We start from the raw sequence: 18,879 nt of genomic DNA on the forward strand, positions 1-18,879 counted from the left end.
GACCTGGGGTACAGGACAGCTTGTTCCAGGCACCAGAAAGCGTCAGAGGTGACCAGGGCCTAACAAGGTAAAAGGGTCCACCTTCATCAGACTTGCAAGGCCAGATGGAATCAGGTGCCCCACCACATTCACAGGGTGGCTTATCCAATCTCTGGCACCATGACTGATGAACTAGAACTTCAGGCAAGCCACTTTCCCTTCTGAGCCTCAGGCATTCAGAAAGAAAATCTCACCTGAAAAATCCAGTCCCATGAGAAGGGGAATAGAGGGGATCTGGGGACTTCAAACACCGTGATGATATTCCCTTTCTTAAACGAGGTGCCAAAACACGTGGGAATATATTTTATCATGATTCTTTATATCTATCAACATTCTTTCATCACTATACAATAGTAATAAAAACAAAACAAACACACAAATCCAGCCCCTTGGTAACTGGCTCCTTCTGCTGGACTGTGCAGGCTGGCATGGGCTTTGCCAGCAGGCTGTTCCCTAACACCACAATTGTGCGTCTGTATGACTCATCCAAGCTCCAGAGAACCCAGTGTCTGGGGCCTACACTCAGGGAGGGGCCACATTCCTTTTCTCCTCTCTACTATACAGGAAAACAGAAAGGTGAATGTGGGAGCACGCATATTAGCGCTGACAACTAATGTTTAAACGGAATTCCTAGCCACATTAAATATATTCAACATAGGCTTAAACACATCTCAACACATACATCCCACTCATAGGTCCCAAGGACCAGGGCTGATGCTGCTCCTTGCTAATGATTCACAGTTGTCAAGCCCCAAGCAGGTTCTCCAAGCACGTGTATTCCCTGCTGCAGGAGCAGTGGAGCAAAGGCAGACAGCTCCTGTTCTCTGCAGGATCTTCAGCCAACCTGAACCTGCAGACTGTGTGCCCAGCCGGCCAGCAAAAGCAACTATTAGATCATTCAGGTTTCTGGAAACCCCATCCTTCTTCTTTGTGCCTCCTTACCCCAGAGGGCATAAAATAGTTTATTCGAGTCTTGAAAAATATGTTTATTCTAATGACTCTGGCTACCAAGCCCAAAGCTCCGATCACAGAACTATGTGAGGACTCCCCTGCATAATTAATACTCACGATACTAACTGCAATGCTATTTACAGATATTCCTTCTCAAACTTAACACACTCATGAAAGTTATTGTCTTTGATTGATGGAAAAATCAGAGGCTCAGAAAGGTTAAATGATGTGCCTGAGAACACGTGGGGCTTGTAATGGGAATGGCAGGATTCAGAGTCAAGTGAGTCTCCAGACTGCTCAGCAAATGGGAAGAAAGACAGTCACTGAGGGAGAGAATGTGCCCAGTGTGGGATGGGGAACCACAAAAATCCATTCTACATTCTTGAAATCCACTGTCACAAACTGAGGCGTGTCCACATGTTTTGGTGGTCTCATGATTTGTCACTGGTCACTCTGCCCAGGGGCTGACTCTCAACCTGCTAGACTGGGTGACTCTTGTCTGAGGAGAGACGATGTCACTGCAGAAGACACTGCTTCCTCCTCCCAGTCAGGCCAGATGGGTCATGGCCCCACCAGGCCATCACCTGCAGGAGCAGCCCTGGCTCAGCTGCCCACACCACTGTTTACCTTCACTCAGAGGCACACTCCTATAGGCAGGCTGCTTCCCACAGCTGGTCAGTTTCACTTCCTGGTTAACACCCAAAACAACAACAAAGACTCACTTCCTCTGAAGCCTGCACTCCCTAGTTCATTCTTGACACCTTGCTGGACACCCACAGCAGGAAGGAAAGTTCAACAGCTCCCTTCCATGCCTCAGAGAATCAGGTGGTGCTGGGCCACTGACACCGCCTTTTTACTGGGGAGGTTTAAAACCCACTCCACAAATGTTTGCAAGGTCTTCTGTGTGTCAGCTTCAGTCCTGAGTGCTGCAGATACAAAGTGAATGAGTTGTGATAGCCACCCTGAGGGAGCCTCCAAACACTGAAAAGAACCCACGATAGGGGGTTAAGAGCACTGGGGGCCTAGGCAGCACAGACAGGTCACCACTAAGCCACCTCTGAGGAGGGGATGATTAGAGCTTAGAGGGGTTGTCACAGTGGGCAGGGAAGTCTAACGTTGCCCCTCTGCCTTGTAGTAACCTTTGGGTGCAGCGCTGGGGAATGGTTCGAAGCCCAGGGTATAGAGTTCTGCTGTCTAGTATGGTAGCCTAGCTACATGTGGTTTCTGAAATTTAAATTAAAAATTCAGGTTCTCAGGCATACAAGTGGCTGCCCTATTGAACTGTGCAGACAGAGGACATTTCCATCATCATAAAGCCCTGCTGGACAGCACTGGGTAGTGGTTCACAGATCTGGATTCCAATCCCAGCTCTTCTAATTAGAAGTCACATGACTTTGAATGACTGGCTCTATCTTTCTGTACCTCAGTTTTCTCATCTGCAAAATGTGGATACTTACCTCAAAGACTGGTGTGAAGATCAAATGAGCTAATTAATGCATGTAACACTGTGAGAGCCCCAGTGGCCAGGTACACAGTAAGTGCTCAATAAATGGCAATTATTTTTATCATCACAAGTCCGCAGCACCTAGAAGCAGATATTGTGCCTCATGCCTCTGCTCCTCTCCTAGTGCTGCCAGCACCACAGGTGCCTGGTAAATGCCTATGAATTCCTTTTCCCCGCAGCAGTCTCACCCAGGCCCAGGCTGACACAAATCTCTGGCAGAGGCAGGAGTACTCACATCTGTAGAGATGGTTCCACACGGGGAAGAAGGCCATGTAGAGCGCCACGTCCCCCACTGTTGGGTAGGACTTAAAGATGGCGATGATAGCGATCTGGATAAACATGAAGAAGATGGGGTGCTCCCTGGGGCAGGGCAGGGGAAACAGACAGAGAGAGAGGTAAGTCAGGGACCTACCCTAGAGACTCCTGACTCCATCCTTTGAACCAAAAATAATCCTCAGGGGACTTCAGGAAGGGGCTAGCTCTGCTATCCACAAGACATGGGCCAGGCCCCAGCAGCAGAGCAGAAAACTACAGGGACCTAGAAATACCCAGAGATGGTGAAAAGGGCCTGGCAACCACTAGGGAAACAGCCCACAGAGACATTTCCCATCAACAGCCCCCCTCTGCCTCTACCAGCTCTGGGCCTTCCCCCAGGAGCTACGGAGGAAGAAAACAAATGAAGTCAGCATTCTTTATGACTAGGCTTAAATGACTGCTTGGCAGGGTAATTAGGCAGCCTCCCTTGCCAGAGGCCCCTCTGACAACTGGACGCAAGGCAGGAAGTGCCTCCTTGCTGATGCCTTTTTTCTCTGACATGGTCAGCAGGGTCTACAGACCCACAGTGCAATGAACTTCTTTCCAGGAAGAGAACTGCGAACTGCAGAGAGTTTTTCAGTTCTTAAGGGCTGGGACTATTCTTGTTAACTTAAACTAATAGCGGTTTCAATTATTATTTTAACCTAATAATAAGTGATAGCAATAGGTATCCTCTCCTGAACTCCCTCTGTGTGAGGTCCTTTTCCTGCATCCTCTTACGTGATCCTCACCACACCTCAACTGCCCCTCAAGGCAGGCAATCCTGGGCCAAGTGCAGTGACTCACATTGGTAATCCCAGCGCTTCGGGAGGCCTAGGAGGCTGAGGCGGGAGGATGGCTTGAGCCCAGGAGTTTGAGACCAGCCTAGGCAACATAGTGAAACCCCATCTCTACAAAAAATTAAAAAATTAGCCGGGTGTGGTGGCGCATGGCTGTAATCTCAGCTATTCAGGAGGCTGAGGTGGGTTGCTGGCACCAGGAGGTTGAGGCTGCAGTGAGCCGTGATCAACCACTGCACTCCAGCCTGGATGACAGAGTGTGAGATCTTATCTCAAAAAGAAAAAAAAAGTAGGCAATCCTCTCACCTGTACTTCACAGATGAGGAAACAGATTCAGAGAAGTGCATTGACTGAGTAGGTTAGTAAGCGATGGAGTTGTCTGTCTCCAGAGCTCTTAATCACGCCCAATACTGTTCTCCTGAGTGCTGATCACACTCCGAAGCTCTGGTCAGGAGAGGGTGGGGGGACAGAGCTCAATCTCAGTGCCCCTCCGAGAGCTGACCAAGTGCTAAAGGGAAGCCAACAGGAAGAGGCTGGATCTGTACCCTCCTCTGCTACGCTTCAACCACATGCACGTGGCCTACTTCTGCACAGTACCTGGATGCCTAGCCCATGAAGTTTTCTTCAGAGATTAATGACCTTTTTGTCTTGCAGGTCAAAGGTCAGGGTGACTCAATGGGTGTGAATCTGAATCTGAGATGTGCAGACAAACATGTCCACACCCAGAACACTCCAGGGCTGCTGTGCAGCAAATGCCTCAGAAATGCAGCTTGGCAAAGGTGTGCAGCCCTGTAGCCTCTAACAAGCGTCCAGCTATACAGCTCACTGTGAACATCTTCCTAAACACAATCCAAATCACTGGCTTCGGGCTTTTCAGGTAGCTGGTAACAACGGCAACATTTCTATGAAAAGGCTGGTGAAAACACAATGACAAAAAAACAGACTAGAGCCTCCTGCAGCACTGCACAGGGACTCGGGTGGCCTGAAGGGCCCTGTTCCTACAAAGCTGACACTGGAAATAAATCTTGCAAGGGGCAGGAGAGCTTAGGTGGAGCTTCATACCCAGGCAGAAGAGGAGACCGCAGGGAGAGCAGGTCTCTTCATATTTTCTGTCCCCACAACTGTGTGGGCCCGGCTCAGGTCATAAAATGGTGACATTATTGCCTACCCAGGAGCAATGTGTGGCCTTGCATGCAGACAATAAAAGTTGCCGGAGAGCTGGCTGCACAACCAGTGAGGAAAGGTGCCCTGGGCTCCCTGCTGCTCGTCACCCAATGGCTGGGCCTAACCAGAACAAGGACAGGGAAGGTGGACCACAGACAGCTGGAGAGCTCAGCCGGGCAAGGCTGCCAGAGTTCCGGAGCCTGCCAGGCCATGGAAGGAGGGCGTTCTGTCAGATGCCAGGCCAAGGCTGTGTCATGGGAAGGAAGCATCAGTGTTTGAGGTTTTACAGAATGAGAACCATGTGCACTGGTGCACGGACCATGGAGAATGGCAGGAAGGTTAGGACAGAGAACTCGAGCTCTTGAAATCTAAATCAAACTCTCTTTCAGGTTCCCTGGACCATCTAGGCGTATCTGTACCTGTCTGTGCCTGTTTTCCCTTTTCTGAAGCTAGGATAATAGAACCATTTCCGGAGGCTACTACAAGCAATCTCTCAGGAGCTTGGCATGGTGCAGGGGGATAAGCACAGATTCTGGAGCCAGACAAACCTGAGTCTGAATCCTAGCTCCACTGCTTACTAGCCGCGTGACTCTGGGAAAACCATCCCACCTCTCTGAGCATCGATTTCCTCAACTATAAACTAAGAGTGATAAGAATCTAACGCCTACCTCCAGGAGTTGCTAGGTTAGGTATGATTATGTTTCAGAGGGTCTAGAAAGGTGCCTGGCACGGAGCAGGCCTAATATCTGTCAGCTCTCTTAGACTGCAGAAGAGAACTCCACAAACCTTTTGGAGGGAAACAGATTAGGAGATTAAACAGTTGCAGGTGGCCAGCCTCCCAATTAGACCATCCAGAGTCCCTGTGGACAACCTGTCACCGGGCTGTTGATGGATACATCCCATCAGATACACTTTTTCCAAACACACTCCCCTCCACAACCCCTGTTTTTTTTTTTTTTTTTTTTGAGACATGCACTTCTGCCTGTCATCCAGGTGTAAGTACAGTGGCACAAGCAGCTCACTGAAGACTCAAACTCCTGGGCTCAAGTAATCCTCCTGCCTCAGCCTCCCAAGCAGCTGGGACTACAGAGGCACACCACTACACCTGGCTAATTTTGTTGTTGTTGTTGTTGTTATTGTTGAGACGGAGTCTTGCTCTGTTGCCCAGGCTGGAGTGCAGTGGCACAATCTCGGCTCACTGAGACCTCTGTCTCCTGGGTTCAAGCAATTCTCCTGTCTCAGCTTCCCAAGTAGCTGGGACTATAGGTTCCTGCCACTACACCCGGCAAATTTTTGTATTTTTAGTAGAGATGGGGTTTCACCATATTGGTCAGGCTGGTCTCGAACGCCTGACCTCAGGTGATCCACCCGCCTTGGCCTCCCAAAGTGCTGGGATTACATGCGTGAGCCACTGCACCCAGTCTGCCACCTGGCTAATTTAAAAATTTTTTTAGATATAGGATCTTGCTATGTTGTCCAGGCTGGTCTCAAACTCCTGGCCTCAAGTGACCCTCCTGGCTCAGCCTCCTGAAGTACTGGGATTACAGGTGTGAACCACCATGCCTGGCTACCGCCTGGCTCTAGTCCAAAACAGTGAGTGGGCTCAGCAGCAATGTGGGCTTAGCAGCAATGTGGGCTTGAGCACCTCAGAGTGAGGCCAGGGAAAATACTGGGGCTCCAAAGCCCACACTGCAGCCTGTACCCGTGTGACTCTATTGCCTGCTATAGCACTGGCAACTGTGGCAACTGAAGGCAGTTTCCTTAGGTGAGATGCTCTAAACCTGACAGCAGGTGTTCCACATTTGAAGGCCACCCCCAAGGCTACTAGGGGCAGGGGCTTCTCGGACAGCTCTGTGGACACAGCAGCAGCAGGTCTAGCCACTTACTTTAGCTTTATGGCTAAGGGGATGGTGTAGAAGAAGACGTTGATCTGAAACACACATACAAAGAAGAGGCTGAAGTGCTCAAACATCTCTGCAAAGAAGTACCAGAAAAGACCAATGTTTGGAGTGAGATCTGGAACAGAAAGTCTGGAATTAAGAAAACAAAGGGAGAGAAAAAAGACAAAAGTTATAAATGGTCTGCTTTGACCTTGATTTCTCCTGAAATCCTTGGTCACTGCTGGGCAGCCAAGGATGACTTTCTCCCTAGAGAGATCAGGATGGGAAGGGTTCTCTATGTACTCTGGATACAGGTAATTAACAAAAACGGGCAGAGACATATAATGATAACCCATAACAAATATTAGCTAAGCCAAACAAATCTGAAATGAGGCAGGGATTCATCCTAGGAATAAAGAAACTCACCCCTCTTTTACTGCGCAAGACAGTTTAAAATCAGGAGATACCCAGCACTGAAACAAAGGAGGAATGAGTTTTAAAACACAGTATCTATTTTGGGCATTCTAAAGACCTGCCTAGAGGACCACGCTCAAAGATCCGGCTCCTCCCCATTCTTACTCCACACCCCACAGCAGGAGCCAGAAAACCGAGTGCCTGAGACCGCCGTGAGACTTCTAGGGGCTTTAGGAACAATCGGTGGGTTCTGGCTAAGATCCCTGGGGTCCCAGTCTTAACTGAGAAATTAGGGTTTAACTGGAAAACTTTTTGTCCAGTTAAATCAGACAAATATTTTACTGCAATTCTGGCTCTTCTAAAGTTTACATTTTTGATTTAAAAAAATATGAAGTTGAAACCGATCTCAATACACAATTTAAAAAGGACAACAAATAGGGCACACAGATGGAGAGACGGGCGATGGCTCTTGGTCAGATTTCCCTGACTGAGGCCTCCGCCCAGGTTAAGTTTTTCCTGTTGCTGTAACTATACCTCCTTTTCTGTGAAATGAGGTAAAGAACACAATCCGTGGCCAGCAGAAATAACTCTTCACCTGGCATCGCAACTCCTGTCTAAGGCAGGGCCTGAAGAGCTGAAGTTACCAAGTCCTGGTTATGCTCCGCCAGGATTTAACACAAACAAGCAGTCCAGAATCCCAAATGGGAGTTCTGCCGCTCCAGATCCCTTCCCCACCTGCACAGGTTTAAGAGTCTGTCACCCACTGGGCTGTGAGCTCCTCAAAGCTTAGGAGCAACCAAGTCTTCGACACCCACGCAGAGCCTGGCACACACAGGGCATTCGGAAATGTTTATAGAATTCATGAATATACACTCAGGCAAGCCTGCAATACTCAAGCCCATTTGAGTTTTCTCTCAAGGTTTGACGTGTGGCAGGTGGCATTATTTTGAAACCGTCAGAGGCCCTCTTGCAGTAGAGGAACACACCCATTTCTGTTTGGAATTGAGCCCAAACCTCCCAGTTAGAGGCTGGTATTTGCTTTGGATGTTCCCAGGGAGTGCTCTTTAACACTTAAGTTGGAGGTTGCAAACTTTTTTGTGTGTGAAAAATCATACCTTGGCGATGACCTTGAGCAGCAGGACGTAAATAATTCCCACAAGCTTAGTGTTCCAATAATGGAACACTAGGCATACTGCGTTAATCCCACTGTATCAAAGGTGTGCTTTGGAGTACAGGTTCTCAAAGTGTGTTCCCTAAACCAGCAGCCCAACAGCATCGGCATCACCTGGAAACTGGAGAAATGCAAATTCTTGATCCCTCCCCAACGTCTACTTAATCAGAACCTCTGAGGGTGGGCCCAGCAATCTGGGTTTTAACAAGTCCTGCAGGTGATTCTGATGCACCTTAAGGTTTGAGAACCGCTGCTATTTAATACAAAGGCTTCCTGTGGTCACTCACCCCCTGAGTCCAGCTAGAGCTATGAAAACCAAATTAGCTTCCAGAGTTTTGTGGGGCGGTTTTACCTGACGATATATATTTGTACTAATTTACGGGTGATTTTACGTGATATTATGATTTCTGAATACAATGTAGAATAATTAAATCTAGCTAGTTAACATTTCTATCACCTCAAATATTAAACATTGTGGTGGGAACAATTGAAATTTACTCTCTTAGCAATTTTGGTATGTATAATACTGTATTATTAACTATATTCACCATGCTGTGGTAGAACTCAAGAAAAGGGAAAAAAAAAACATATTCCTCCTGAGATTTTGTACCCCTTTGACTATTATCTCCCCATTCTCCCACCCCCGGCATCTGTAACCACCCTTCTACTCTCTGCTTCTATGAGTGTAATTGTTTTAGAGTCCACATATAAGTGAGAACACATGTGGTATTTCTCTTTCTGTGCCTAGCTCATTCCACTTAGCATAATATTCTCCAATTCCATCCCTACTACTGTCATAAATGACAGAATTTTCTTTTTGAAGACTGAATAGTATTCCCCTGTGTATATATACCAAATTTTCTTTATCCATTTGTTTGTTGATGGACATTCAGATTGATTCCATAACTTGGCTATTATTAATAATGCTGCAATGAACATGGGAGTGCAGACAAGTCTTCAACAAACTGATTTCAAAAATTTTGAGTTGCCTGTAATCCCAGCACTTTGGGAGGCTAAGGCAGGTGGATCATTGAGACCAGCCTGGCTAACATGGTGAAACTCTGTCTGTACTAAAAATACAAAAATTAGCCGAGCGTGGTGGTGCATGCCTGTAGTCCCAGCTACTCGGGGAGGTGAGGCAGAAGAATCACTTGAAACCAGGAGGTAGAGGCTGCAGGGAGCGGAGATGGCCCCACTGTACTCCAGCCTGGGCGACAGAGTGACACCCTGTCTCAAAAAAAAGAAAAAAAATCCTTTAAGTAGCCAGAAGTGGGACTGCTGGATCAAATGGTAATTCTATTTTTAGTTGTTTGAGGAATGCTGATACAGTTTTCCATAATAGCTGTACTAATTTACATTCCCGACAACGGTATACAAGGGTTCCCTTTTCCCCACAGCTTCTAGAATTTTCTAATGTGGTCATTACTTACATAAAGCCATAGACTGCGGGGATGAAATCCCAAGAGCTGAGAAGGAAGAAGGAGAGGCAAACGATTACCACTAGGCTTCCCACATACATCATGGCATACTCCCAAGAAAAGATCCAGAAGGCCTTGCTCTTCATTTTCACAGGTATGTACTGCCGCTAGGAGAGAAGGCAAAGTGATATAAACTTAGGGATATAAACAACAGAGGGCAGCTATTAGCTTATACTTAAAGATCCCTCCTGCAAAACCATGCTATGATACACAGGTTTATAATTTTTCTTTGGTCTTTAATTAAATAAGAAGGATGTAAGTGTTAAAAAAGGTATTATGGGTGCATCCTCTGATATCAGACCTAGTAACACCATTTCTAGGTATGTATCCTGGAGCCACGTTGCAGAAGATACAAATGGAGGAATATTCATTCCACCATTGTTTGGAACATTAAAAAAAAAATCCTTCAATAGAGGAACAAATAAATTGTGGTATATTGACACATGGCATACTATTTGCAAGGTTAAATGAATACATTGTATCTATAAATGTCAACATGACTAGATCTAAAAGATACGAGGTTAGTTATAATAGAAAATTGCTAAACAAGCCATATTATATGAAAATACTTATGTGTTCTGAGATTATACCAAATAATACTATTATTTACACACACACACACACACACACACACACACACCTGTAAAAGTTTCATAAAACATAGATTAGAAGGACATACACTAAAGTGGTGATAGCATTAGTCTCCTGGGAAGGAGAGAGGAAAATATAATTGGAACCTAAGAAACTTCATATAACCTGGCATTCATATGCAAAGTGAAAATAAATAAACAAGTAAAAAAGACTTAAAAAGAACCCCAAATTTAGGTTAAAAAAAACAAAAAAACTTCAACTTTATCTGCTTTTTTTTTTTTTTTGGAGACAGTCTTGCTCTGTTGCCAAGGTGGAGTACAGTGGCATGATCTCAGCTCACTGCAACCTCCGCCTCCAGGTTCAAGCGATTCTCCTGCCTTAGCCTCCCGAGAAGCTGGGACTACAGGTGTGCGCCACCATGCCCAGTTAATTTTTGTATTTTTAGTAGAGACAAGGTTTCAACATGTTGGCCAGGATGGTCTCCATCTCTTGACCTCGTGATCCGCCCACCTTAGCCTCCCAAAGTGCTGGGATTACAGGCGTGAGCCACTGCACCCAGCCTTTTTTTTTTTGAGACGGAGTTTTGCTCTTGTTGCCCTGGCTGGAATGCAACGGTGCGATCTTGGCTCACTGCAGCCTCCACCTCCCAGGTTCAAGTGATTCTCCTGCCTCAGCCTCCCGCATAGCTGGGACTGCAGGCACCCACCACCACACCCAGCTAATTTTTGTAGTTTTAGTAGAGATGGAGTTTTACCATATTGGCCAGGCTGGTCTCAAACTCCTGACCTCAGGTGATCTACCTGCCTTGGCCTCCCAAAGTGTTGGGATTACAGGCATGGGCCACTGCGCCTGGCCTCACATACTTTATTAAGTATGACAACAGCAAATACGAAACAATATAGCAAAAATCTTAGTATCTGTTTAGTTTGGGCAGTAGACATATGGCTATTATTATACATTTTCTGTATTTTTCCATTTTTCCTCTCTTAAAAATGTTTTCCTCAAAAAAAAAAAAAAAAAAAAAAAAAAAGGATGCTGGGGGAAGAGAAATAATTCAGGACTTGTTATAAGAAAAAGGAAAATAAGAATTACCAAAAAACAAAAAAAACCACCCCAGTATGTGAGACAACAGAAATGAATTTAAACAAATCACAATCAATTCAAATGAAAAATCCGTATAACTAAAAAGCATGTTATCAGGGACTGGGCACAGTGGCTCATACCTGTAACCCCAGCACTTTGGGAGGCCGAGGCGGGAAGATCACCTGAAGCCAGGAGCTCAAGACCAGTCTGGCCAACATATCAAAACCCTATCTCTAATGAAAGTACAAAAATTAGCCGGGTGTGGTGGTGTCCGCCTGTAGTCCCAGCTACTCAGGAGACTAAGGCATGAGAATCGCTTGAACCCAGGATGCAGAGGCTGTAGTGAGCCAAGATCACACCACTGCACTCCAGCCTGGACAACAGGGTGAGACTCTGTCTCTAAAATAAAATAAAACAAAATTTAAAAATCATGTTGTTAGGAAAAAAATCAATTATGCAGCTACATGCTATTTACAAGAGCTATACCTTAAAATATAAGACACAGAGGCCGGGTACGGTGGCTCACACCTGTAATCCCAGCACTTTAGGAGGCTGAGGCAGGCGGATCATAAGGTCAGATCAAGACCATCCTGGCTAACACGGTGAAACCCCGTCTGTACTAAAAATACAAAAATTAGCTGGGTGTGGTGGGGGGCGCCTGTAGTCCCAGCTACTCAGGAGGCTGAGGCAGAAGAATGGCGTGAACCCAGGAGGTGGAGCCTGCAGTGAGCCGAGATGGTGCCACTGCACTTCAGCCTGGGCGACAGAGCGAGACTCTGTCTCGAAAAAAAGAGAAAAAGAGAGGGGGAAAAAAAATATTTCAGATATGGCACAGAAACATTAAGCAAAAGAAAGCTAGTGTGGTTATACTATTATCAGGTAAAATAGACTTTTATATAAAAAAGTATTGCAGAGATAAAAATAGTCCAATAACGATAAAAGGTTCCATTCACTGGAAAAATATAACAGTTCTAAATTTGGGCCAGGCGCGGTGGCTCAAGCCTGTAATCCCAGCACTTAGGGAGGCCGAGACGGGCGGATCATGAGGTCAGGAGATCGAGACCATCCTGGCTAACACGGTGAAACCCCGTCTCTACTAAAAATACAAAAAACTAGCCGGGCGAGGTGGCGGCGCCTGTAGTCCCAGCTGCTCGGGAGGCTGAGGCAGGAGAATGGCGTAAACCTGGGAGGCGGAGCTTGCAGTGAGCTGAGATCTGGCCACTGCACTCCAGCCTGGGCAACAGAGCGAGACTCCGTCTCAAAAAAAATAAATAAATAAATAAAAATAAATAAATAACAGTTCTAAATTTGAATGTAACAACAGTGTCAAAATATATAAAACAAAAGTGGATTAAGCTACAAAGGAAAAATAAACAAGTCCATCATCAATGCATAACTGATAGATCAAGCAGACAAATCAGTAATCAAGTAAAAAAAATGAAGCACATTTCATAAGTTTAATCTCATAAGATCTTATAAATCATACTTATATAGAATAGGGCACCTAATTAAGTAATTCACATTCATTTCCAGCATTTTGGGGGTATTGATAAAAACATCACATACTTAAATCAGGCCATAAACCCATATTGACTTCAAGGAATCTGTATCATACAGACTCCAATCTCTGACCATAATGCAATTAATAGAAATTATTAATGAAAAGATAACCTAAATTAGAAAAAAACTTGCTGACCTCACATATGTATCACCTATTTGTTGTGAGAACACTTAACATCTATTTTCTTAGTAATTTTCAAGTAACTATAGTCACCATGTTGTACAATAAATCTCTTGAATTGTATTATAGAAAATTAAAACACTTATCCAAATAACCTAAGAGTCAAAAAGAAACGATTATGTCAGAAAATACCCCACATCACTATTTGTGTAATGTAGATAAAACAATACTCTCAGGGAAAAGTACATCCTTAGAAATTTACTCTGGAATAGAAGAAAAATTGAAAATAAATAAGCTAAACACCCATTTTAAGATATTAGAACAACAGAATAGACCCCAAAAGAAGTAAGAAAATAATAAAGGTAAGAGCAGAATTTGTTAAAATAGAAAATAAAGCTACAATATAAGGAATCAACAAGACCAAATCTAGTTCTTAGAAATGACTCATGTTAGGCCGGGCGCGGTGGCTCAAGCCTGTAATCCCAGCACTTTGGGAGGCCGAGATGGGCGGATCATGAGGTCAGGAGATCGAGACCATCCTGGCTAACACGGTGAAACCCCATCTCTACTAAAAATTACAAAAAACTAGCCGGGCGAGGTGGCGGGCGCCTGTAGTCCCAGCTACTCGGGAGGCTGAGGCAGGAGAATGGCGGGAACCCGGGAGGCGGAGCTTGCAGTGAGCCGAGATCTGGCCACTGCACCCCAGCCTGGGCGACAGAGCGAGACTCCGCCTCAAAAAAAAAAAAAAAAAAAAAAAAAAAAAAAAAAAAAAGAAATGACTCATGTTGATGGGTTTCTAATAAGAATAATTAAGAAAAAAAGAGAGACGAGCAAATAAACAACATTAGGAATGTAAAAGAGGGCATAACTATAGTTGTATCAGGGAGAAGAAAATATTTTAAAACTTATGCCAATGTATTTAAAAAAAAGGTGAAATGGAAACTATGAAAACTATAAATAATTTAAGTGATTTATTAAAAATGCCTGTGTAACTAAAAAGAGGTGGAGATCAAAGGACATGACAACGAAATGTAAAACATCCTGAATCCCATTCCTTCCCCCAAATCATATAAAGGTCACATATAAATTGGGGAATTTAAATTTGGAGATAATATATTGGATAATATTATTCTATCAAGGTTAAATTTCTAGCGGTGATAACAGTATCATGGTTATACAGAGAATGCCTAGTTCTTAAGAGTTACCTGCTGAATTAGGATTGATGCGTCTTGTCTGTAATTTCCAAGCAAGTAATTCAGGTGAAAAAAGAAAAATCAATATATTTACATAGATATACATAATATGGCAAAATGATAACTGAAGAATCTTTAAAAAGGTATTTATTATAGTACTCATTCAATTTTTCTGAAACCATGAAATAAAAAATTAGAAAAAACTAATTCACAAGAAAATAGAAAATTGGCCCAGGTGCGATGGCTCATGTCTATAATCCCGGCACTTTGGGAACCAGAGGAGGGTGGATAACTTGAGCTCAGGAGTTCAAGACCAGCCTGAGCAACATGGCAAAACCCCATCTCTACAAAAAATACAAAAATTAGTAGTGCATGGTGGCACATGTCTGTAGTCCCAGCTACTCCAGAGGCTGAAGTGGGAGGATAGCTTGAACCCAGGAACTGGAGGTTGCAGCCAAAATTGTGCCACTGCACTCCAGCCTGGGCAAGAGACTCTGTCTTAAAGAAAAAAAAAAAAAAGCCACCAAGCCACTTCATGTGGATAAAAAGTTCATATGGAAAAACAAACATGCAAGAATAGCTAAGAAAACATTGATTAAAAAAATCATGAAGGGGGACTAGCCTTATCAGACACTGAAATATAAAACCTCTATAATTAAAACAGCACAATATTGACTCATTAATAGAGAAGTAGACTAGTAGAATAAAACAGGAAGTCCAAATACATACGGCAATTTAGTATATGACACTGGTGGCATATCACTATGATAAAAATTGACTTTTTAATCAATGATGCAAGGACAACTAGGTAACCATTTGGAAAAGGTTAAATTAGACCTATCTCTCACACCATTCACAAGAATAAACTCCAAATAGCTTAGGGATCCAAATATATATTTTAAATGAAATGATAAAGCACTGTACTAGAAAAAAACATGGTGAACTTGTCTTTAACTGTGATGTAGAAAAAAGCTCAACCGTGACTGTGCCACCGCACTCCAGCCTGGGGGACTGAGCGAGAGACCCTGTCTAAAACAAACAAAAAACGCCAGGTATGGTGGCTCATGCCTGTTATCCCAGCACTTTGGGAGGCTGAGGCAGCTGGATCACTTGAGTCCAGGAGTTCGAGACCAGCCTGGGCAACATGGCAAAACTCTGTCTCAACAAAAAATACAAAAATTGGCCACATGTGGTGGTGCACACCTATAGTCCCAGCTACCAGGGAGGCTGAAGTGAGAAGATCACTTGAGCCCAGGAGGTTGAGGCTTCAGTGAGCCGTGATCATGCCACTGCACTCCAGCCTGGGCTGCAGAGTGAGACCATGTCTCAAAAAATCAAAACAAAACAAAACTACATACATACTTCAATAATTCCACTTTCTAGAAATCTATGTTGAAAATATACCTCCAACAAAATGAAAATATGTATAGACAAGGTTACTCACTGAAACATTACTTGTAATTGCAAAATATTGTAAGCAATCTAAATTCCCATACACTGGAGAGAGACTGAATAAACTATGGTATATTCACATAATGGAGTACTACACAGCTGTAAAAAAGAATGAGGATAATCTCTATTCTATCTATACTGATATGGAGGAAATTCCAGGAAATAATGTTAAGTGAAAAAAAGGAAAGCACAAAAGGGTATCTACAGTATGCTACCCTTCATATAAGAAAGGCATATAAGAGGCAGGCAAATCACCTGATGTCAGCAGTTCGAGACCTGCCTGACCAACATGGTGAAACTCCATCTCTACTAAAAATACCAAAATTAACTGGCATGGTGGCGGGCGCCTGTAATCCCAGCTACTCGGGAGGCTGGGGCAGGAGAATCACTTGAACCCAGGAGGTAGAGGTTGCAGTGAGCCAAGATCACGCCACTGCACTCCAGCCTGAGTGACAAAAGCGAAACTCCGTCTCTAAATAAATAAATACATACATAAAGGGACATAAGAAAATATACATGTATACATGTATCTATTCACTGGTATGAAAGGAGTACAGGAAAGATAAGCCAGAAACTAAAGAGAAGACAGCCCTCCATATCCATGGGTTCCACATCTATGTGTTCAATCAACTAAGGATAGGAAATGTTCCAAAAAAAATTGTGTCTGTACTGAACATGTAGAGATGTTTTTCTTGTCATTATTCCCTGAACAATATAGTATAAGAACTACTTACATTATATTATTACAAGTAATCTGGAGATGACTTAAAGCATAGGAGAGGATATGCCTAGGTTATATGCAAATACTGTACCATTTTTTATTAGGGACTTGAACATCCTGAGATTTTGGTACCCGCAGGAGGTCCTGGAATCAATCCACCACAAATACCAAGGGAAGACTGTAATTACCTAGGGTGAGAGGGGAAGGACTAGAAGAACAGGATAGCAGGAATGATGACAGAATAATACTGCTCTGTCTTTTTGTACAGCTGACTCTTAGAACCACAGTAATATTTTACATTCCCTTCACTTACCCCCTCCCCAAATAAACAATTAAAATCAACCAATATGTGGGGAGAATCCAAAATGAATATAAATACTAACAAATGAACCTAACTATATTACAAATTAATAACACAACCACACTGAAGGGTTACATGGCGCAAGAAAAGAACTAATCTAAGTAATAATGAAGAACAGTCCAGGCACAGTGGCTCATGCCTTAATCCCAGCACTTTGGGAGGCCAAGGTGGGTGGATCACTTGAAGTCAAGAGTTCAGTACCAGCCTGGCCAAATAAAAATACAAAAATTAGCTGGGCGTGGTAGTGCTTGCCTGTAATCTAAACTACTTGGCAGGCTGAGGCAAGAGGACTGCCTGAGCCCAGTCGCACAATGGAGCGAGACCCTGTCTCAAAAACAAAACAAAACAAAACCAAAAAAAACTTTACAGTGGAGAAGCCTGGCAGACACTAATGTCACCAAGTGATCAAGGTAAACATTACCATTCAGAAGATATGGCAATATCATGAACCCCTCGGTACAGTGCACTGAGGACACAATATGCATTTTTGCCAAAAACGTGTAACTTCAGACCAGTCGTGAGAAAACGATGACAATCTAAAGTGAGGTACATTTGACGAAAATAACTTTACAAGTCATGAATGACAAGCGAAGACTGAGGAACTGTCTCAGACTAGGAGAGACTAAGGAGATAAAAATCACCAAATGCAATGTGGGACCTAAATATGATCCTGAAACAAACAAAAATTGCCTCAGTAGAAAAAGCAAAATTCTAATAAGGTCTGTCGTTTAGTTAATAATGTTGCATAAACGTTAATTTTTTGTTCTTGATAACTGTAGTATGGTTACGTAAAACGTTAACATTAGCAGAAGTGGAGTGAGGGATACAAGAAACTACTATTTTTGCAACTTTTCTGTAGGTCTAAAATTTATTCAAAATAAAAAGCTTTTAAAAATGGAGATAAAACCATCTGTTACACGGTTGGTTAAAAAAATAAACATGCAATTTTAAAAATTAGAGTGTTTTACAAGTCCAGTATAAAAAAAAAAATCAGCCCTTTGCCTCTAATCTTCATTAAATCAAGCTTGTTATTGTGATGTTCAAATCATTTATATAATTATTAAATATTTTGGCTGTTTAATCTTACTTTGAGAGATTTGTTTGATCTTACTTTGAGAGATTTGTTAAAACTAATTACGATGGTTGATGTATCAATTTCTTCTAGGTGTGTCAATTTTTATGTTCTAAGTTTTAAAGATATCTTATTAGTCAAATACAAGTTTGAATTCTCAAAAACAAAGCAAAATAAACAACAAGCAGAACTTCACAATGATATACCGCTAGAACTGCCAACATGAAAAAGACGGATACCATCAAATGGTGGTGAAGATGTGTGGCAACTAGAATCTCATATTTGGTTGGGGGGGTGTAAAATGGTGCAAAAGCTTCGAAAACCTGTCTAGTAGATTCTAGCAAAGCAAAACATACACTTGCCTAATGTCCCAGTAATTCTACTGCTAGGTACTGCTCAAGAGAAACAAAAACGTAAGTCCACAAAAAGACTTATACCAGAATGTTCATAGTAGTCTATTTATATCAGACAAAAACTGGAAATGGGCCAAGTTTCCATCAATAGGAGAATGGGTAAACAAAATGTTGCACACACAAAAACACCACCCAGCAATAAAAGGAATGCATGCAACAACATGGATAACTCTCAAAAACAAGCTGGTTGAAGGAAGCCTTATACAAAATAATCCTATTATTTCATTCTATTTATATGATGTTTTAGAATACGCCAAACTAAGCTATGATTAAAACAATATTCAGAACAGTTGTGTCCAAGGGAATAGGAGTGGGAATTGATGGGGAAAGGGCCCGAGGGAACCTTCTGTATTTTGAGAGGAGTTTGGGTTACACAGATGTTTGTATTAAGATTTGTGCACTTCATGGTATGTAAATTCTAGCTAAAATGAAAAAGAGCATAAATAATGAACTCCAGTTGATGCTTATGCTGAATTATTTACAAGGATATGTATGACATCTGCAATTTACTTCAAAATGTATCAAAAATAAGACTGACCGATGGGTAGATGTATATGTGATAAAGCAAGTATGGCGAAATATTAATGGAAGAACGTATGTTGTAGGTATATGAGTGT

General features: G+C 43.1%; 1 protein-coding gene across 3 annotated transcripts in view; it reads right to left on the reverse strand.

The window, feature by feature from the left end:
- The window catches only part of PIGU (phosphatidylinositol glycan anchor biosynthesis class U), a 106,777-nt gene that overhangs the window by 18,225 nt on the left and 69,673 nt on the right, over positions 1-18,879 (reverse strand). Inside the window, exons 7-10 of one of the 3 annotated variants that reach the window (XM_008021436.3) lie at positions 9,648-9,802; positions 7,059-7,105; positions 6,639-6,782; positions 2,730-2,854 (exon numbers count right to left, since the gene is read on the reverse strand). In XM_008021436.3, the coding sequence (XP_008019627.1) occupies positions 2,730-2,854; positions 6,639-6,782; positions 7,059-7,105; positions 9,648-9,802 (471 nt within the window). The remainder of the gene's footprint in view (positions 1-2,729; positions 2,855-6,638; positions 6,783-7,058; positions 7,106-9,647; positions 9,803-18,879) is intronic. The other 2 variants (XM_008021426.3, XM_008021444.3) reach the window with 2 other exon arrangements.

The sequence above is a fragment of the Chlorocebus sabaeus genome, chromosome 2 (genome assembly GCF_047675955.1).
Source record: "Chlorocebus sabaeus isolate Y175 chromosome 2, mChlSab1.0.hap1, whole genome shotgun sequence".
Classification (NCBI taxonomy): domain Eukaryota; kingdom Metazoa; phylum Chordata; class Mammalia; order Primates; family Cercopithecidae; genus Chlorocebus; species Chlorocebus sabaeus.